This window comes from Gopherus flavomarginatus, chromosome 14, assembly GCF_025201925.1.
Source record: "Gopherus flavomarginatus isolate rGopFla2 chromosome 14, rGopFla2.mat.asm, whole genome shotgun sequence".
Classification (NCBI taxonomy): domain Eukaryota; kingdom Metazoa; phylum Chordata; order Testudines; family Testudinidae; genus Gopherus; species Gopherus flavomarginatus.
This window is the reverse complement of record NC_066630.1, coordinates 30,317,026-30,339,046: the sequence shown is the minus strand read 5'-3', so window position 1 is coordinate 30,339,046 and position 22,021 is coordinate 30,317,026. Positions and strand designations below refer to the sequence as shown.

The window sequence follows — 22,021 nt, the reverse complement described above, 5'->3', positions numbered from 1 at the left end:
AGGAAACTACAGACCAGTTAGTTTAACTTCTGTGCCAGAGAAGATAATGAAGCAAGTAATTAAGGAAATCATCTGCAAACACTTGGAAGGTGGTAAGGTGATAGGGAATAGCTAGCATGGATTTGTAAAGAACAAGTCATGTCAAACTAATCTGATAGCTTTCTTTGATAGGGTAACGAGCCTTGTGGATAAGGGAGAAGCGGTGGATGCCGTATACCTAGACTTTAGTAAGGCATTTGATACGGTCTCGCATGATGTTCTTATCAATAAACTAGGCAAACACAACTTAGATGGGGCTACTGTAAGACGGGTACATAACTGGCTGGATAATAAGTACTCTCTGAGTATGGTTAATGGTTCCCAATCCTGCTGGAAAGGTGTAACAAGTAGGGCTCCGCAGGGGTCTGTTTTGGGACCGGCTCTGTTCAATATCTTCATCAACGACTTAGATACTGGCATAGAAAGTACGCTTATTAAGTTTGCAGATGATACCAAACTGGGAGGGATTGCAACTGCTTTGGAGGATAGGGTAATTCAAAATGATCTGGACAAATTGCAGAAATGGTCTGAGGTAAACAGGATGAAGTTTAATACAGACAAATGCAAAGTGCTCCACTTAGGAAAGAACAATCAGTTTCACATACAGAATGGGAAGAGACTGTCTATGAAGGAGTATGGCAGAAATGGATCTAGGGGTTATAGTGGACCACAAGTTAAATATAAGTCAACCGTGTGATCACACAGAATGGGAAGAGACTGTCTAGGAAGGAGTATGGCAGAAAGGGATCTAGGGGTTATAGTGGACCACAAGCTAAACATGAGTCAACAGTGTGATACTCTTGCGAAAAACGCAAACATGATTCTGGGATGCATTAACAGGTGTGTTGTAAGCAAGACACAAGAAGTCATTCTTTTGCTCTACTCTGCGCTGGTTAGGCAACAACTGGAATAGTGTGTCCATTTCTAGGCACTGCATTTCAAGAAGGATGTGGAGAAATTGGAGAGGGTGCAGAGAAGAGCAACAAGAATGATTAAAGGTCTAGAGAACATGACCTATGAAGGAAGGCTGAAAGAACTGGGTTTATTTAGTTTGGAAAAGAGAAGACTAAGAGGTGACATGATAGCAGTTTTCAGGTATCTAAAAGGGTGTCATCAGGAGGAGGGAGAAAACTTGTTCACCTTACCCTCTAATGATAGAACAAGAAGCAATGGGCTTAAACTGCAGCAAGTGAGGTTTAGGTAGGACATTAGGAAAAAGTTCCTAACTGTCAGGGTGGTTAAATACTGGAATAGCCTGCCCAGGGAGGTTGTGGAATCTCCATCTCTGGAGATATTTAAGAGTAGGTTAGATAAATGTCTATCAGGGATGGTCTAGACAGTATTTGGTCCTGCCATGAGGGCAGGGGACTGGACACAATGACCTCCCAAGGTCCCTTCCAGCCCTAGAATCTATGAAATGAATGAGCATACACCACTTATATAATATGCTAATATCACACAGTAACAAATCACATATTTGCACCTAACTTCATAACTGACCCTTCATGTTGCAGCCTAAAACCTTACCTTTAGGGGTGGGAACTCTCTCCTAACCCACACAACCCAACTCTACTGCCAGAAAGTTAATGATCACCATTATACAACATTCGTTGAACTCATAGTGGAAACCAATCTAAAGCAGATCTTGAATATTAGCACTTTTAATATATTTTTTTCTCCATCACAGAAAACAGAGCAGAGGGTTACATTCTTAACAGTAAAACAGTTGAATTGAATTCAAGACATTGAGAATCATGCTCCCCCTATTGTCTAATTCCTGTCATGACAATCTTTGAGCTAACACTTTGGCAGAATACAGTTCTTATTGTCACAATTCTTTCTGCGGTTGGGAAGGCACTATGTGGCATGATACTTTGGTGCTTCAGGAAATACTTTAAGATGAGGTAAAGAAGAGACAAATAGAGTGTTGGGGAAAGGAAAGGAAGGGACAAGAGGCATAGAAACATAAGGGAGATTTTATAAAAGGAGGATCTGTCGCTCTAGATATCTAAGTTTGGTAACTAAGACTGGTCCCCTCATACCTGTAGGTGGGTGCTGAGATAGTACCTCAAATTACTCTTAATGATCTTTGGCAGATTGTAGGTCTATGAGTTTCCAAGAGACACCTAGGAGTGGTGCAGTAATGTGGGACAAGGGATGAATGAGGAGAGAAAAACAGAAGAGGCACCAAAAGAACCTAAATATGGGAGGAAAGAAAAGAAATGGGAAAGAGGGAAAAAAACATTTTTGCAGAAATTCTGACAATTCATCCTTCCTCCTCCATCTGAGTTGAATGCTGAACACAGTTCTCTATGGAATCAGTCAACATGACTCACTGAATCGACAGAGGCCTTGGTAGGAAGTGATGGGAAGCGTAGAATATTTGCTTTTACTATGTATTCTCTTATTCCTACGTCTTTTATATGTTTTTCAATATTCAGTATTTTTACTTTTTAAATTATGATGTAGCAATAAGACTTTTGCCACTTACCTCGCTTTTGTGCCTCTTCATCATCACTGTCACTCTCTTCAGATGACGACGATGATGATGACGATGATGAAGATGATGATGATGAAGAGGAGGAGGATGCTGAAGAACAAGAGGAGGAGGATGAAGAGCTGGATCCTGATCGGGAGCGTGAACAAGAAGAGGAAGAGGAAGAGGATGATGAAGATGACCTGGAAGAACAGGATGATCTGTCTGAATCAGAGTCAGAATCAGAACTAGAGTCTGACCCTCTTTTGTTGACTCTCTGTTTTTTGGAAGCAGGGTTTGGCGTAAGGGGCTCTGTCCTTGCTGCAACCATACGCCTGTCATTTTCACTCTTCACACCAGGTTTGTGGTCTGTAGTCTGTAATGGCGTGCCATTTTTGGGGCTCAAAGGTTCAGATTTCATCATTGTCCGTGTTTCCTCAGTACACATAGATTCCTCTTCAGATGACTGAGGGTCCTCTTTAAGGTTTTCATTTTTAAGTTTTGTATCCTCAAGAGCATTCCCTTTAGTATCTGGCAATCTTGACTGAGGTGTAAGAGGAGACGCAGACAATGCCATCTGATACTGATGTAAAAGTGGAGTAGAATTCCTTGATAGCACCACTTTATTCTGACTGTAATTCCTCTGGGCAGACATAAATGAGAGTTCAGGATCACGAAGAATGTGATAGTCTGTTCTGCTAACCCCATGTTTAGCAGCTCCAATAAGTAAATCCCTGTCATGAGTCCCACAGTCCCACCAGACTGGCAAGTCTGGATTTGGCTGACAAAGTTTCAAGCGTTCAAACAGCTGTAGATGTCGGAGGGCCTGTTCTCGTACCTTCCTCAGGAGTTCAATACGATATAAGGTCCGAGAAGCACGCTCCTCTGTAATTGGTTGGATAAAAATGGTTGGGTCTACAAGTTCTGTATAAAAATAAAACAAATGGGAGTATCTGGCAAACAAAACCGTGTAGTGCAGATTAGAAGCAGGTGACACTAACCAGTTAACACTCAAGTCCCACAAAACATAGACCTCATGTTCCACATTAGACTTTCCCCATTTTCTTCTCCCCTAATAAAATTTTGGGAAGCAGACAGAGTTGTAGCTTTTCGGAAAGAGGAAACAAATAATATTTTGTCTGATCAGTATCGACTACATGACTCAAAAAATATTGTCAAAACATACTGTACTCTATTTTCCTATGATACATACCTTCTTTTGAGGGAAGGCGACAGACTCTCCTGCACATAGACATAAATGCATACAAGTACTTCTCTAAACTCTCATCAGTTTTCTTATGTAGCCTAGCCATGGCTCTAAATTTTGTCCAGTCAAATCGACCCCCATCAGGATCAAACACCACTCCAAATGTGGATACAACCCTGTAAAAATCAGCTTCTTCTCTTCTTGTCCATCTTGGTTGGTAATAGAAAGAAAAAAAAAACATATCAATCAAGTTTGGACATTTAGTAATGTTCTTAATATTATCACCTGTGACAATTAGTGACCACAGCTTTTAAAAAATTTGAAGTCTTTTTGAGTTTCTGTAGGCTCATGCGTTTAAACTGAATACTTTTACTTTGCACAAACCTTTGTTGCCTTTCAATCTTGGCTGCCATTTTTGGATTTAGAGCAGCTTCTTCATATGGAGGCTGCATCACAGTGGCCTGAACTGGAAACGTTGGTTGGATTTGCTGGGCCTGCCTGTTCTTACTAGTCCGTTGGTAGGCTGTTATTAGGCGGCGCAGACGTGTTGTTAAAGCAGACTGAGTGGGCCAATAAATTTTGTCTCCTTCCATCATCTGACCATCTACATTAAAAGAAAATCAAACAAAACCAAAGAAACAAGTCAAGTATTGATGGTGCCTCAGGTTCTGCATTACCCCCAAAGCAGGGGTGCATCAAGAAATAATGTAGTCCAGCAGGACAGGATACTATACATCAATAACAACAATCATATATGAAATTTAATGTACTTTACCTCCGTCAGCTATTACTAGATCTCCTGGCGATGAAGCATCATCCTAAAAAACCCAAGATTTGAAATAAATCAAAAATATGAATCCATCAGAGACGTAGTTAAACAACACACACCTTAGGCAGACAACTAATAAAAGTAAAATAAGAATAATAGTATGTTATAGACAATTGGCTATTAAGGCATCTTTAATATGAAGGGATCACACAAAAATACTTTTTAAAAGACTTCTATGAGACTTATAAGAATTATTAAAAATGTTAAAACCATAGCTCCATGAAGTTAGAAGTAACTTTTCATTATGATAGAAAGAACTAAAAACAGATGCATACCATACCTCCATATCATCTTTAAACATTGCTGGGGCTGGTTTATATTCTGGATCTTCTACATCCCTGTTAAAAGTTCAACATAGCAAAATAATCTATTTTAATACTCTTTTAAAAGGACCTATTCTATTTATATTATGCAAAGCAATTCTAAATCAAGAAGGATTTATTCTCTGGTTAATTTTCTACTGGGAAATCTCAGTCACTGTACTTTGGAGGGGAAAAAACATTACAACAGGAACTATGACTTCAACATTTTCCCTCTTTCCAAGAGGTCTTCTATCTGTGGCCCTAAATTGTGGCCATCAACCCTCTGTCTCATGAAAAATGAACAACTACTCCTCTTTGGAAGTTATCAGTGCTACTCAAATTGATCTAAAGTGGTTGCTGTTTAGCAACACTAGACATTTCTGGCCTCTAGAGGAAAAGTTGACTAATGCTGTAGCACTCCCAATTTCTGCTGGCTTTTGTACTGAGGAATCAAAGTCACATCTCTCATACAGCAATGCAAAGCACTATCACTGCCACATGGATAACCTAAGCTTTTATGTTACCAATGAATTCCCGTGTCCAAATATTGGGCTATAAAATACACTGGGCCTGATTTTCTTTTCACTTACACTGGAATATACCAGAAATAATGCCATTTACATCAATCAACTTACACTAGTGTAAAAATAGTGTGAGAAGAGAATCAGGCCCAGTGTATAAGTTTAGTTCGGTTTATATCAAACAACTTATAACAAAACTGAAACATTCATACCCATCAATGTAATCGTTTGCTCTTTGTTCAGCAGCGACTGCTTTCTCATCTGGTTTGCCCACCCTTTCCAAGAAACAGAGTGCAGGATCTGCTCTAATAGTGTTGTACTTTTCATAGCCTGAATGGGAAGAAGCAATAACATACAAGTGATTTTTAAAAGAAGGCATAAAAGGAAACAAAAGGAAAGGTTTGTGTCAGGGGAAATATATATTTAGTCATCCAGTCATCCTTATTACCTACCATGCTTAAAAACTCCAATTAGGAGGGATTTATCTGCATCTGCATCCCACCATTCTGCAGGGACCTCAGAATGCTCTGGCTCAGGTACCCAAACATCAACTTCACTGAAAAATTCACCAATAAAACAAATGTAAATCTACACAAGGAAGGATGAAATTTAATTTGTCTTTGTTATTTCACATTTTATACTTCAATTTTTAATAGAAAGCAGCAATAATTTTACATGTCCAAACATACAAAAACTAGCCTCTGATCAACAAGCTAAACATCATTTAATTCACAGCTTCCATGTTGGTTAAAAGACTCAGAGTATACAGGCCACATTCTCTTTTACAAAAATATCTGTAAGCTGGCATTCCATTAAAAAAAAAAAAAAAAAAAAAAAAAAAAAAAAAAAGCACTGACAGATGCATAAATCGTAAACAGTGCAACATGAATGAAAATGACAATTTTTCCCACTGAGGACTGAGAGCTTTGGTAATTTGCAGCTAAATTAAAGCATATAAAATTGCTTTTGATAGCACTGAAACCAATGAAATTTTTGTCATTACGTTCAATGAGAGTAAAAAGAGACCCATTACCTGAATTCTATCACTAAGAAGCATGGGAATCCTGCTGACAGAGTATAAATCAGGTGACTCTGTATTTGTCCTAAATATATTTATATTTCCTAAAACTTAGAATTGCTAATGATAAAAAAGTAAATACAACAAACAATTTTTTCATGGGCAAAAATCGTAAATGTTATTTGTTGTTTTTCCCTATGAGGTATTCTTACTTAATAGTTTACATTTAAAAACAAGCAAAAAAACTTCAGTATAGTTCACCTGGCATCAACTCCATCAAACACTTTTTGGCATTCATTACCAATGACTTCTTGTTTTAAGTAATACAGCATTCGTACTCGAAGCAAGACCCTAAAAACAAACACATAAGAAACAGACATTAGAACTCTATCAAGCTTTATGTTTGGAAGGCTTTTTTGTGAAATTAACTAGTTATTGGTTTTTTTGCAACGTTGCTTTTTCCTGAAATACAGGGGGAACTGGTAGTGATCCTATATTTAGACTGCCTAACATTTAAGATTCGTACAACCTTTACCTGAGAACCTCTAAGACCTCCATTCTTTGCAACAAGCCTTTGAAAGTCAAGGCATGTCTCTAGCCTTCTTGTCCCCTGAAATTCTGTTCAGGTTTGGCTGAGTTATAAACGGTTAAAAATTGCCATTTCCCTTCCCTCACTTGCATTCCTCAGGAAAAATGTTGGCAGCCCACCCATATAACATTCTAGAAAGCCAGGCCAATAGCAAAGCAGCAGCAGTACCATGGTCAGACACTCTACCGGAAGCTGCCAGAGCAGCAGGGAGAACAAGAGCTAGGCTTGACAAGCCTCCTGCAAGAACCCTCCAGCATCCAGCAAATGGCCCATCTGCCCCTTTGAGGGAACTACATGCAACAGGAACTCTCAAACTCAAGAGGGAGTGGGAGGAACACCCTCAAAAGATGAACTTGGTAGCTTAAATTCATAAATTTGCTACACACTAACAATGAAGGACTGATCAGAGACATTGAATTTATTGCTTATTACTACCATCTATAAGCCCATGGGCTGCATATCACATAGGCTGGGGAAGGCTGTGCCTCCCCAAACAGCCTGGTGTGGCCCCACCCACACTCCTCCCTGAATCTCCTCCTGGCTTGCCCTTCTCCCTCAGCCCCAGCCCAGGCACGCTGCTCCTCCTTCAGGGCAGCGTGCTGTGGCTAGGGTAGCTGGGACTTGGGGGGGGGGGGGGAGGAAGAGGGAGGGCTCGGGCTGCCCGGCACTGGGGCCACACCACCCAGCACTCGGGGCAGGAGGCACTGGGGCTGCCTGCCCTGTGCCTGGGGGAGGCCGACTGCCCTGCGCTTGGGAGGGGGGAGGCACCCGCTCTGCTTGCGGGGTTGGGGGGGCTGTGTTAGGGGCGGCTTGAAGAAGGTGGCAAGTCTTCGGATGGGGGGAGGGGGCGGGGCTAGCTGGGCGCCTCCCCCAGCCGGCAGTTCACCCACCGCCCAGTATAAGCCATTTAACACTCAAATCTCCCACTCAGCTTCTTTTCCCCCTCTATGACTGGACAGATGTTAACATGGCACTTCACCTTGAATGGTCCCTTGAAATATGTGTTAAATATTAATACTAAACAATCTGTTCTACCTTATATTTAGCTCTGTCACTCTGAGCACGTTTCCCAGACCTGAAGAACTCTGTGTAACCTCAAAAGCTCGTCTCTCTCACCAACAGGCGCTAGTCTAATAAAAGGTATTACTTAGAGCTCTTTGTTTTTATTTTATTTAATTTTGCCCCAGGAATTTATCAGTGTTTATTACCACAACAACAAAAACAAGGGAAAATCAGTGCAAAAAATTATTTTTTTCTGGGTAAATATCGGGGTTTACTTTGATGGATGGAAAGACGGGCAAAAAGTATTCAATAGATTAATGCTTTGAATTCTGTTAATCACTGTGGTGTGCTGCAGAATTAAAACGGAACTCAAAACACAATGCTCCTCTAAGTTTAGAAAACAATATATCTCTAAACCCCAAATAAAACCATTCATTTGAATAAACAGTTTACTGTTGTAGACTTAGAACTACTAGCCTATAAATACTTACATTTAATACTTGGGCCACACAATTTGCAGCACATACACTCAACTTCATCTTTTTCTCTTGTTTTTGTTTTTTAAAAACTTTCCTTGTGTTCTGAAACTTATTCGAATACAGATTTTTGGTCGTCCCCCTCATTTTAATGTGTCAAATCTTTAAACCATTATTTGCTAACAGCTTGAAATGTGTAAGTGATGGGAATGGGTTTCATCAGTATGTTCAGATGCACGCCTGCTTGTTTATTGTGTGTACCTTCTAGACCAGGGGTTGGTAACCTTGCAGAAGTGCTGTGCCGAGTCTTCATTTATTCACTCTAATTTAAGGTTTCGTGAGCCAGGAACACATTTTAACGTTTTTAGAAGGTCTCTTTCTATAAGTCTATAATATATAACTAAGCTACTGTTGTATGTAAAGTAAATAAGGTTTTTAAAATGTTTAAGAAGCTTCATTTAAAATTAAATTAAAATGCAGAGCCCCCCAGACCAGTGGCCAGGACCCAGGCAGTGTGAGTGCCACTGAAAATGAGCTCGTGTGCTGCCTTCGGCATACGTGCCATAGGTTGCCTACCCCTGTTCTAGACTAATACACAGCCTTACTTCAACAGGCAGCTTTGCATATACACACAGACTAGTGTATTTTTGTAACACATATATTTCATGAAATGTATTGTATTTTCCTAATAAAACAAGTTATTTTTTATATATTTGAATGATACAGAAGTTGGGTGAAAATCAGAAAAATCAAGTAATACTTTTTGTAAAACTGGGAATTTTTCAGTAAAAATCTTTTAAAACTGAAACAAAGGGGCTTCACATTAATTCACCCATGTTGTGTCTCTATACTTATGGAGGCTCATGTAGCCTTAATTCAACCTCCTCTGTATGTATGCATTATGGAAGTCATTAGTTACCGTTTTTTCCCTCACAGGAAATGCTGTTCATTCACAGCATACATAATGGACTCACAAAGAGGCTGAATTAAGACTATATGGACCAGGCATTTCATAACTTTCAAATGCATCATTTTGCAACCTAAAATGCTAGCTTAAAATAGTTTAATGTTAATTTATTATTTATATACTGTACAGTACAATTAAGAAAACTAATACCTGTGGGTTTTCAACCAAATTTCTCTTAAAATTTGCTTATTGAGAAACAAGTATTTTAGACCACAGAAGTTGTAATACTGTGAAACAAACAATTTAAAGTGTGTCACAAAACCCACCATATTATTTCTAAACTGACTATATGCCACCAGACCTGAAGAAGAGCTCTGTGTGGCTCAAAAACTTGTCTCTCTCACCAACAGAAATTGGTCCAATAAAAGACATTACCTGATCCACATATCTCACCAGAAGCTCACTCATTTGTTTCCAAGTTCAAATGTAACTGCCAAGCAAATCTACACAGTACGTCGGACCCTCGCTAGAACGCGTGTCTATATAGTGTGAATTCACATATAATGCAGTCGCAGCCATGGATCCCAAATTTAATTACTTTAATTGCAATTCATTTTAACGCGGTCCCCACGTTAATGCGGTACCACGCATGAATCCCAAATCCCGCATTCTAGCGAGGGTCTGGTATCTCCACAGTGAAAATCCTGACTCAACTCACATCAGTGTGATTTTTCCCATTGACTTAATCTGGCCAGGATTTCACCCTTGACTGAACTAAGCCAAGGCCCCATGGTAGTTGCAGCCAAGCCATATGAGAAATAGGAAAAGCCCAGCTTGCAATGTTTTAGTCATATACCCTGCTAAATGCTGTAGTAACAAATATCAAATAAAAGAGTAAAAGAGAATATACTGGGAAAACAGCTCTCACAAACAGATGATTGAGCTGTCAAGTGATTAAAAAAAATTAATTGTGACTAATCGCGTGATTAAAAAAATTGCTATTAATCGCACTGTTAAACAATAGAATACCATATATGTAACTATTTTTGGATGTTTTCTACATTCTCAAAAATATTGATTTCGATTACAACATAGCATACAAAATATACAGTGCTCATTTTGTATTTATTTTTTATTATAAATATTTGCACTGTAAAAATAAAAGAAATAGTATTTTTCAATTCACTTAATACAGGTACTGTAGTGCAATCTCTTTATCATGAATGTTGAACTTACAAATGTAGAGTTATGTACAAAAAAAAACTTCATTCAAAAATAAAACAATGTAAAACGTTGGAGCCTTCAAGTCCACTCAGTCCTACTTCTTGTTCAGCCAATCACTCAGACACACAAGTTTGTTTACATTTGCAGGAGATACTGCTGCCCGCTGCTTGTTTACAATGTCACCTGAAAGTGAGAACAAGTGTGAGCATGGCACTGTTGTAGCCCGCGTCGCAAGATATTTACATGCCAGATGTGCTAAAGATTCATATGTCCCTTAATGCTTCAACCACCATTCCAGGGACAGGCATCCATGCTGATGATGGGTTCTGCCCAATAACGATCCAAAGCGATGCAGACCAACGCATGATCATTTCATCATCTGAGTCATGTCACCAGCAGAAAAGATAGTTACCTTTTCCATAACTCGTGTTCTTCAAAATGTGTTGCTCATGTCCATTCAACTTAGGTGTGTGTGGATACTGTTGTGGATACTGCTGATGGAAAAACTTCCGGCACTGCTGCATGTGGCGAGCACACACACCTAAGTTGAATGGACATGAGCAATCACTCGAAGAAGGAGGCTGATCTTCTTTTTTGGTGATTCAGGTACTGTAGTTTCCGCATCAGAGTGCTCCTCTTTTAAGACTTCTGAAAGCATGCTCCACACCCTGTCCCGATCAGATTTTGGAAGGCACTTCAGATTCTTAAATCTTGGATCGAGTGCTGTAGCTATCTTTAGAAATCTCACTTTGATACTTCTTTGCGTTTTGTCAAAACTGCAGTGAAAGTGTTCTTAAAACCAACAACATGCTGGGTCATCATCCAAAATGGCTTCAACATGAAATATTTGGCAGAATGCGGGAAAACAAGGAGCAGGAGACATACAAGTCTTCCCCAATGAGTTCAATCATAAATTTAATTAACAAATTATTTTTTTAATGAGTGTCATCAGCATGGAAGCATGTCCTCTGGAATGGTGGCCAAAGCATGAAGGGGCATACAAATATTTAGCGTACCTGGCACGTAAATACCTCACAGTGCTGGCTACAAAAATGTCTGTTCTCACTTTCAGGTGACATTGCAAATAAGAAGTGGGTAGCATTATCTCCCATAAATGTACACAAACTTGTTTCTCTTAGCCACTGGCTGCCCAAGAAGTAAGACTGAGTGGACTTTAGGCTCTAAAGTTTTACATTGTTTTGGTTTTGAGCCCTATTATCCCAGCCAAGACCTTAGCTAACAGCTAACTACACTACTAAACACTAATTACAATTAAACAAAGGCCTGAAGTCCAATGGAAGAAAACCCTTAGCTCAGACGAGCAAAAGAGGTGCTCCAACTGACCACCATGGGCGATCAGAGGGAACTAAGAGGCCGCGAGCCAGCAGCGCCTAATATACCACGGCATGGGTGTGGTACACTAGTGGGCGCTACAGCTGGCCCTACGGGTACCACTAAGCCAAAGATCTCTGAGGTCGCACACGTGGGCGTGCGCGCACATCTAGAATGGAATCGACATGAGCAAGCACTAGAAGAAGAATCAATATATTTGAAAATGTAGATAAACATCCAAAATATTTAATAAATTTCAATTGATATTCTATTATTTAACAGTGCAATTAAAACTATTAATTTTTTTAAATTGTAAGAAATTTTTTTGAGTTAATTGCATGAGTTAACTGGGATTAATCGACAGCCCTAATAAATAAGTATAATTCCTTATATTTTACAATGCTGAAATCTAGAACACTAACATTAATCTAAAGTTACATGCTGTAACCTTTGCGGCTTTGCACAGCAGTGTTACTCTGTATACAACAGCAGAATACAAGAAGGCTTGAGGAATACACTCAAACCAAAAGCTTTCAGGCATTCTGCTATGCTTGGCTATTGCAGACAGGAGCACACATATGGAGCCACGTAAGAAGAAGTCTGTAAGTTTTATAGTGTTTTTGTATAGCTATGAATTTTATTTATGTTCTACTTTCCCCCAAATGCTTTTTACTTATGCTAAACTGTTTAAACAAGAGGAGATGTGAAGTATTGTAATCTCTGTGTTAGCTATAGAGTCATTCCAGAGAACAAGAAATAGACGAACAATTTTGTAGATGATTAGCTAACGTGCCCTCTGTTCCAAGCTATAACTGCTGAAGGCTGCCTCTAAAGATTTGCTGATTTCTGGAATACTATGATCAAAACAAGGTAATAAACAAGGTTACAAACTTTGCTCTGTTTAATGCAGGGTCTGTGCAAGACTTTCAAAACATGTCAAAGATAATAGATGAGAAGTAATGCAAAGAAATGACGAAACCCTCAACCCTAGTATAAACAGAGCCAGAATGAAGCTCAGATTTTGAGAGAGCTTATAAACTGCATTGCTGACGCCCAGACTGGTGGTAATGTATTGGTCTTTCTGTATTACACTGTTTTAATCTTTGACTAATAAGCTTTGATTAATAAAACTGATTGAGCCTAGCTATTTACTGAGTTAAATCAAACCCACAACAACCTCTAAAATCCAGATGATCCCATGCCTTGCCACGGTTTTGAAACTGAAATGTATCTGTGTCTTCTAATGCCTGTAACCTCAACATATAGCTTAACCCAACAACAGAAACCCCCATACTGAAAGAAAAACAGGAAACCAATGGTAAGATTTCAGAAGCTGAGATTTTGCAGAAAGAGGATGGACAGAGGGCTGCTTCTACTCCTTCCTTCCATTTATGGACAGCTCCATGCCGCCCAAACCCAGCGCGCTTGTTACAGATGTCTGGCACTGTAGGTGCATTCTTAACAAGAAAGGGCCCACAAAGACCAGCAGGTGTAACATCATCACCCAGAAATGTGTGGCCCATCCTCCATAAGCCTGCCCCACAAGCAGGTGTTAGTATCTCATTCTGTACAAAACCCATAATTGTGAATTCTGTGGTTCTACAGAAGAAGCAGACTTCCCAGATCTCTGTTCACAGAATGATAAGTTGGCAAACAAGAAAGGAAACAAACAGTAGTAGTTAATATTTGTAAGATGCTTTGGAAACGTACGATAAGATGCTGTAGAGGCTACTACTACTACAACTACTACTACAACAACAACAAAAGGTATGTTACTTTCTGCTTTGTAAAATCATTGGTGGGGAAAAATGAACGCCGCCTCCCGCCTTTTTGTTCTTCAAGATATACTTTTTAATCTTTCAAGAGCATAACAACAAAGAACTAAACGAAAAAATAATCCTTTATACGAACTGAAAAAATATATTCACATATTTATATTAGTACTTACTTATTGCAGTGATGCTTTATGTGTTTTTTATATCCTTCATCTTGCAGTAGATGTTCCGGATTATATTTTCGAAGCCATTCTGCTTTATGTATATCAAATGTGCTAGCCTGAGTCTTCACTTTCTTTCCTTTTCTACCCCTGGGTACAGGCGCTGACAAACCTACACAAAATGAAAATACAAAGCAATGGACAGTAATGTACAACTGGCAGATGCTTTGCAGTCTTTTTTAAATTAATGTATTCTAAAATAGAGGTAAACACTGGTGTGGTGACCTCAAATGCCATATGGGATACCAGGCTCATTATAGCTCCTTGCTCTGCCAGAAAGGGAATGTCTAAGAGGTGTATTTCACCATTAGGACAGAAAGATAAAGGAGAGACTGCATGTTGTCACTGGTAGCATACACAGTGTACTAGGTTTCAATGAGCAGGAACTAGTGGGAAGGTTAAGTTTACATACAGTATACCAAACCATTGTGGAAAGCCAGCAATAGCAAAGAATGGGAAAAAGGAAGAGAATTTTCTTTTCCAATGAACCTTTTGAGATACCCTCAGCAAAATCCATATACTTTAGTTATTACATTATTACATTACATTCTTCTTGAAACATACTTAGAAAATGTCACAAACTTACGTACAACAAGTTGTCTAATTACAGAAACACTTAGTTCCTTACCTAGGTGATTTTGTAGCTCTCGTGTTTGCCCATCCTCTGTTGGGGTGATGAGATCCCATATAAAACTTTTTATCTTTTCATCTCCTCTGTAGTGAACAAGGCAATATGCTAGGAGTGCTCGGCAAATTATCTCCACATCCTGTTCATTTAGTTGCCTCTTGAAGCGACCATGTGATAAAATCTCTCTCCAACGACCCCACCTGATCCAAAGTGACACACCCAGCAGAGTTTTTAAAATACAATACTCAGGCAATCTGTACGTGAGCATTATTGCAAAAGGAACAACTTCTTAAGATTTTGTGGTTTTCACTTTTTTTGGTATCTTCGATAGCTTAAGCTACCAGAATGCAAAGGACTGTTAATTACTCAGGTTTCAGATACATGACGTAAAAATCAAAATAACTGTTTGAAATGAAATTCTGAAGACTGTATATCTCAAATATGGATCACTGGTTTAGATTTTTCAAAAATGGTTATTACAATACTGCTAAATGCACATACACTCACTCTCTTTTTATGTAAAATATGGCCAGGATTTTTGTTCCCAAATATTAGGCTCATCAATAGTAGGCTTGATTTTCAAAAGTGCTGAGCATCTGCAAGTTCCTATTCAAGCCAACTGGAACTGCAGGGTGCTTAGTATTTTTGAAAATCAGGCTGCTTATGCACCTAATTATGGATTTACAAGCCTAACTTATTGAAAATTGTGTCCTATTTTTCCAGACTGATTTTAAAATGAACACAAACTGCATGTGAATTATATTATGCAATTTCTAACTATGCATAGTTCTTTCCACTGAACACTTATAATTAATGTATAATCTGTGGATTAACAAGTTTCTCACATTTTGATTCAAGAGGAAAAAAATTCGCTCCTCTATTAAAAACTTTTCAGAAGGGGAAATACTTACACAGGGTACAGAACAAAACTCCCATCCCAAACAGATTCCCCCAACACGTCTGATGCATATGACTCTGATTTAAGAACTGCTATATTTTGACAGCATTATTTGTGAGCTGCAGTTCATCTGAGCTCCTGAAAGCACTCCTCTTAATCAGGGAGAATGAGAATTAAAAACAGTACATTAAGAGTATATTAGAAAAATGACTTGAAATAGTGAAGAAAAAGTAAAGGAGTTATGCTGCCAATGTATCTCATACTTTACTAGTTTATAAGTCTCAACGCTTGGCAACATTTAAAATGCACATAATAATTTTATCTTAAGATCTGTAATTCATTCTTTTTTTATAAAACTAAACGTATATTCCATAAGTAGGATTTAGTATATTTAGAAATCAACACTATGTTGTCAGTTTCACTTTAACAAAATAGAGCATATTTTACCCATAGACTAGTAAGTTTTTCTCCACTCGAAAGCACTCTGTTCTTCCATATCCACTGGAGCGGTCACAGGGCCTGCGGAGTTTTGGTTTATCATCCCCTTCACTCTCTGCTTCTGATAACTCCGCCAGCTCATCTTTTGTGGCACTAAAGGGTCTTGTTTGCTTCCTAATTCTTGGGGTATCAATAACCAGGCTGTTCTGTAAAATGTTAACAAATATTATTTAAGACATGGTTGGTAACATTTTCTAAAAGTACCTGACATAATTTTGAGAGGGCAATTTCTTTTTAAATTCCATTAACGTTTACATAAAAATCAAAGAAATTACTAGCTGTAAACCAATTATAATATTCTTATGCAACAAAAACAGACATTCTTCGTTATTTACTCCTTCAGCGAGACCAATACATTAGTTACAAACTAGATGTAATACGGTATTTTATTTGTACTAGGTATTGGGAACCACTTCCTTCCCTATGCTCTGGGCAATGCAAAAGAGATATAAAGCCATTTTAAAACTAACTACCTAGGGATTCCTTCAGCACAGGGGTAGCGTTAGGATTGTGCAGAAAAAATGGGTTACCTACCTTTTGTAACTGTTGTACTTCGAGATGTGTTGCTCACGTCTATTCCATTTTAGGTGTGCACGTTCCCACGTGCGCAGTTGTCGGAGATTTCTGCCTTAGCAGTATCCGTTGGGTTGGCTGTGGTGCCCCCTGGAGTGGCGCTCCCATGTGGCGGGGAATCAGGTGCCGCCAGCCCTGTGCCCTCAGTTCCTTCTTGCCGGCAACTCCGACAGAGGGGTAGGAGGGTGGGAAACGGACATGAGCAACACATCTTGAAGAACAGTTACGAAAGGTAGGTAGGTAACTGTACATTTTTTCTTCTTTGAGTGCCTGCTCATGTCAATTCCACTAGAAGAACCACCAACATTGTGGCTCTCTCTCGCACTCCGAAATGCCTATGGTAGGGGTTGTGGCCAATGGAAACAAAGCAGTCAGACTGCCTCTTGTGTTCCAGCCATTCTTAGGTGCTAAAATAGTCTCCTGGCTCATTTGGGAAAAAATGGTTACCCACCTTTTAGTAACTGTTGTTCTTCGAGATGTGTTGTTCATGTCCATTCAAAGTAGGTGTGCGCCCGCCGCGTGCACACCAGCCGGAAGATCTTCCCCTAACAGCATCCGTAGGGTTGGCCCTGGCGCCCCCTGGAGTGGTGCCACTACGGCGACCTATAAAGGGGCCCGCTGACCCTCCACCCCCTCAGTTCCTTCCTGCTGGCACTCTGACAGAGAGGCAGGAGGGTGGGTATTGGAATGGACATGAACAACACATCTTGAAGAACAACAGTTACTAAAAGGTGGGTAATAGTTTTTTCTTCTTCGAGTGGTTGTTCACGCCCATTCAAAGTAGGTGACTCACAAGCCTAATCTTAGGTAGCGAGGTCGGAGATCACTGCTGACTGGAGTACTGCACGACCGAAGGCTGCAACATCCCTAGTCTGGTGATTGATGGCGTAGTGGGACGAGAATGTGTGGATGGAGGACCACGTGGCCGCTCTACAAATCTCCTGAGTCAGGATCTGAGCCAGGAACGCCGCACAGGAGGCCTGCGCCCTAGTGGAATGGGCTGTGACCGGAGGGACAGGGGTCTTAGCTATGCGGTAGCATTTCCAGATGCAGGTCGCGATCCACAAAGAAATTCGCTGAGAGGAAACCGGGAGCCCCTTCATCCTATCCACCATTGTGATGAAGAGCTGAGTTGAGCGTCTGAACGGCTTGGTACGCTCAATGTAAAAAGCCAAGGCCCTGCGGACATCCACGGAATGTAACCTCTGCTCCTCACTGGAAGAGTGTGGTTTCGGATAAAACGCTGGGAGAAAAATATCTTGACCCCTGTGGAACTCTGAGATGACCTTGGGTAGGAAAGCCAGGTGAGGTCTAAATTGGACCTTGTCCTTATAGAAGACGGTGTACGGGGGCTCGGATGTTAATGCCCTGAGCTCCGACACCCTCCTGGCCAAGGTGATGGCCACCAGGAAGGCAGTCTTATACAACAAGTACAACAAGGGGCACGAAGCCAGAGGCTCAAGAGGAGGTCCCAAGAGGGCAGAGAGGACCAGATTCAGGTCCCAAGCAGGTGCCGGCCGACAAACATGCGGAAATAGGCTGTCCATACTTTTGAGGAAATGCCCGACCAGCGGGTTCGCAAACACCGAGGTATCCCCCTCTCCCGGATGGAAACCCGAGATGGCTGCCAAGTGAACATGAATCGAGGAGAGGGAGAAGCCCTGTTGTCTGAGGTGGAGCAAATAGTCTAGGACAATGGGGATTGGGATCCCCAGCGGACTGTAACCTCACTGATCCGACCATATGGAGAAGCGCTTCCATTTGGCCAGGTAAGTGGCCCTAGTTGATGGTTTCCTACTACCAAGCAGCACTTGTTTGACCTGCTGGGAGCACTGCATCTCCACGGGGTTCAGCCATGGAGCATCCATGCTGTGAGATGAAGGGACTCCAGGTTCGGGTGGTGGAGGGAGCCCCGGTCCTGCATGATCAGGTCCAGGAGCAGGGGCAGCATCAGGGGCGCCTGAACAGACATGTGCAGGAGTGACGTGTACCAATGTTGATGCGGACACGCCGGAGCTATCAGGATTACCCGTGCGTGGTCCCTGCGAATCTTCAAAATCACCCTATGTATCGGGGGATCAGAGGAAAGGTGTAGAGCAGACGGACCCCCCCAAGACTGTAGGAAGGCATCCGATAGAGACCTCTGACTGCGGCCCAAGAGGGAGCAGAACCATCGGCACTTTCTGTTTTCCCCCAAGGCGAACAGGTTTAACCAGGGAAAGCCCCAGGGAAAATTGAGCGTATCATGTCCCATCGGAGGGACCACTCGTGACCCTGGAATGAGCGGCTGAGGATGTCTGCCAAACCGTTCTGCTCCTGGAAGGTAGGATGTCGTCAAGTGGGTAGCACTGTGGACGCAGAAATCCCACAGCACAAGGGCTTCCCTGCACAGAGGAGAGGAGCGTGCACCCCCGTTTGTTGATATAAAAGACTGCCGTCGTGTTGTCCGAGAGGACTGAAACACATCTGCCGGTCAGGTGGGACCGGAAGGTCAAACAAGCCAGGCGAACCGCTCTCAGCTCCCTGACATTGATATGCAACTCGAGGTCCTCCAGCAACCACAAGCCCTGCATCCTGAGGTATCCCAGGTGCGCTTCCCAACCCCAATCTGAGGCCTCCGTTACCAGGAAGAGGGAGGGTTGAAGGGCAGCGAAGGGGACACCCATGCACACTTTCTGCGGGTCGAGCCACCACCTCAACGAGCATAGCACCAAGTGGGGAATGGACATCACTGAGTCCAAGGGGTCTCTGGCCAGGCAATATACTGTCGCTAACCAGGACTGTAGCGGGCCAAGCCGGGGTCTGGCATGGTTTACCACACTGATGCACGCCGCCATGTGACCCAACAGCCCGAGACAAACTCGCGCCGTGGTAATCAGGGCGCGGTGCAGTCCGAGGATGAGCTCGGAAATTGCATGGAACCTGGATTCTGGCAGGTATGCTCTGGTGTGGGTGGAGTCCAGAACTGCTCCTATGAACTCTATTCGTTGTATCGGAGACAGGGTGGACTTGGTTTCGTTCAAGAGGAGGCCGAGATTGAGAAAGGTCCGCCTGATGAACGACACCTGGGTCTCCACCTGCTCCTTGGAGCAGCCCTTTATGAGCCAGTCATCCAGGTAGGGGAATACCTGGATGCCCCGCCTGCGCAGGAAGGCCGTCACAACTGCCATGCACTTCCTGAAGACCCTTGGAGCAGCTGACAGGCCGAACAGGAGCACCGTGAACTGCAGATGGGCGTCGACCACGACAAACCTGAGGTACCGACGGTGTCGGGGAATTATGGCAATGTGGAAATAAGCGTCCTTTAAGTCGAGGGTGGCACACCAATCTCCTGGATCCAGGGAGGGAATAATTGAGGACAAGGAGACCATGCAGAACTTAAGCTTTCGTACAAACTTGTTCAGCCGCTGCAAGCCTAGGATGGGTCTCAGGCCCCCTTTCGCCTTCGATAGTAGGAAATACCGGCAGTAGAAGCCTTTGCCCCGAGCTCCCGAGGGACTTCCTCCACCGCCCCTGCCTCCATGAGGGACTTCACTTCTTGACTTAGAAGTTGTTTGTGAGATGGGTCCCTGAAGAGGGACGGGGAGCGGGGTTGGTGGGGGGGAGGGAGGGAGGAGAACTGGATAGAATATCCCCTCTCTACCGTGCTGAGCACCCAGCTGTCCGATGTGATTCAGGACCAGGCATGGTAGAAGGGGGACAGATGTGACCCAAAGGTAGGGGTAGAAGGATCCAGAGTCTCGATAGGTAGGTCGCCCTCGACCATACCATCAAATAGGGGGTCTAGGTCCTGATGATGGTCTCAACCGACTGGATGCCTGGCCGGAGGGGTGGCATTGGTGATGCTTCCTGTCATTTCTGCCCTGCCTGCGCCCCAGTTCCTGGTGAGTCTGAGGCTAGTAGGGGCATGGGGCAGTCTGCGGCCTAAACTGCCTGTGCTGGGTAGCAGGGGTATACGAGCCCAGCGAGCGAAGCGTGGCCCGCGAGTTCTTTATGCTATGCAGACGCTTGTCCATCTTTTCTGAAAACAACATCTGCCCCTTGAAGGGGAGGTCTTGAATGGTCTGCTGGACCTCATAGGGCAGGCCCGAGACCTGGAGCAGGCTCCCCGCCGCATGACCAGGCCCGTGGCCAGAGTGCGCGAGGCTGAGTTCGCCACATCTAGGGCAGCCTGGAGAGAGGCTTGGGAGATCAGCTTCCTCTCCTCCACCAGGGCCGAAAACTCTGACCTCGAGTCCTGGGGAAGGAGCTCTGTAAACTTTGACATGGCTGAACACGTGTTATGACCATATCGGCTTACAATTGCCTGTTGGTTGGCAATGTGGAGTTGTAGGCCTGCCATGGAGTACACTTTTCTGCCAAAGAGGTCGAGTCTTTTAGCGTCTCTGCTCTTTGGTGTTGACCCCTGAAACCCTTAACGCTCCCGTTGGTTGGCTGCATCCACCATCAAGGAGTCCGGGGGGGTGTGTGTGTGTGTACAGTGTTCGTGCCCTTTAGAGGGGACAAAATAGTGCCGCTCCGTTCTCTTGGCAATAGGGGCCAGTGAGGCCGGTGTTTGCCATAAGGTGCGGGATGTATCCGCTATGGTCTTTATCAGCAGGAGAGCCACCCTGGATGGCCCTGTGGGAGCCAGGGTGTCTACAACAGGGTCCGCGTCCACCTCGATTTCCTCAGCTTGGATTGTGAGGCTCTGAGCTGCTCGCCGGAGCAGTTGTTGGAGGATTCAAGTGTCCTCCAGGGCTGGTGCCGCAGCCATGCCCAAGACCGCTTCATCCGGTGAGGAAGACGAGGAAATTACATGGATCGGCTCTTCCTCCGATGCGTGCAGTCCTTCGGGGTCCTGCAGCACACAGTACTGTGGGTTGCGCGGATGGTTCCGATTCTAAATGCGGCACTGCGACCGGTACCGGGGTCACCAGTGAGCGGCTTGGCGTATCGGGCGCTGCCTGCTGAGCCCGAACTGTAGCCGCTGCTGGTGCCGCTGCCCGGCTAGGGGGTGCTGAACTTGGATATGGCACACCCTTGCCCGACGATGGTGCCAGTGGAGGAGGGAGCTGCGCCAGGACCACCGATGCCGAGGACACCGAGGCAGACCTTGATTGAGGACCAAACGCCTGGCCTACCGACTGGTGGTAGGCCCAGGGGGTCCAAAGCGGCCACTGCGAGGGCGGATGCCATTGCTGCTGCCACTGTGGGTAACGCTGGTGGCTCACCCCCGAAACCAATCTCCTGCTCCGCGACTGGCTAGAGCGATAGGAGTCTGCCTCTGAGTATCAGGACCTGGGAGGAACAGCACCCAGAACCACTGGAAAGCAGTGCTGAGGAGGCAGGGAGCCTCTTATTTGGCCAGGTGCCATCTTAGCGGCGTGGTGTGGGGAGAGAGGCGACAGCATGGCTGGCTTGCCCCTCGATTGTACTGGGGGATGGGCCGCAGTACACAACTTCCTACAGTGCAGGGAGGCCAACGCCGGGAGTCCCATCAAGTCTGAGGCCGCCTCGAATGCCT

At 43.2% G+C, this 22,021-nt stretch overlaps 1 protein-coding gene across 13 annotated transcripts in view; it reads right to left on the bottom strand.

Annotated features, from left to right (window-relative positions):
* CHD9 (chromodomain helicase DNA binding protein 9) overlaps nucleotides 1–22,021 on the bottom strand; it is a 202,578-nt gene that overhangs the window by 36,063 nt on the left and 144,494 nt on the right. For all 13 annotated transcript variants that reach the window (XM_050922495.1, XM_050922500.1, XM_050922499.1 and 10 more), the window contains 11 exons: nucleotides 15,892–16,088; nucleotides 14,547–14,746; nucleotides 13,871–14,030; nucleotides 6,654–6,743; nucleotides 5,827–5,930; nucleotides 5,587–5,704; nucleotides 4,832–4,889; nucleotides 4,498–4,540; nucleotides 4,107–4,326; nucleotides 3,729–3,931; nucleotides 2,531–3,439 (listed from right to left, as the gene is read on the bottom strand). In XM_050922495.1, the coding sequence (XP_050778452.1) occupies nucleotides 2,531–3,439; nucleotides 3,729–3,931; nucleotides 4,107–4,326; nucleotides 4,498–4,540; nucleotides 4,832–4,889; nucleotides 5,587–5,704; nucleotides 5,827–5,930; nucleotides 6,654–6,743; nucleotides 13,871–14,030; nucleotides 14,547–14,746; nucleotides 15,892–16,088 (2,302 nt within the window). The remainder of the gene's footprint in view (nucleotides 1–2,530; nucleotides 3,440–3,728; nucleotides 3,932–4,106; nucleotides 4,327–4,497; nucleotides 4,541–4,831; nucleotides 4,890–5,586; nucleotides 5,705–5,826; nucleotides 5,931–6,653; nucleotides 6,744–13,870; nucleotides 14,031–14,546; nucleotides 14,747–15,891; nucleotides 16,089–22,021) is intronic.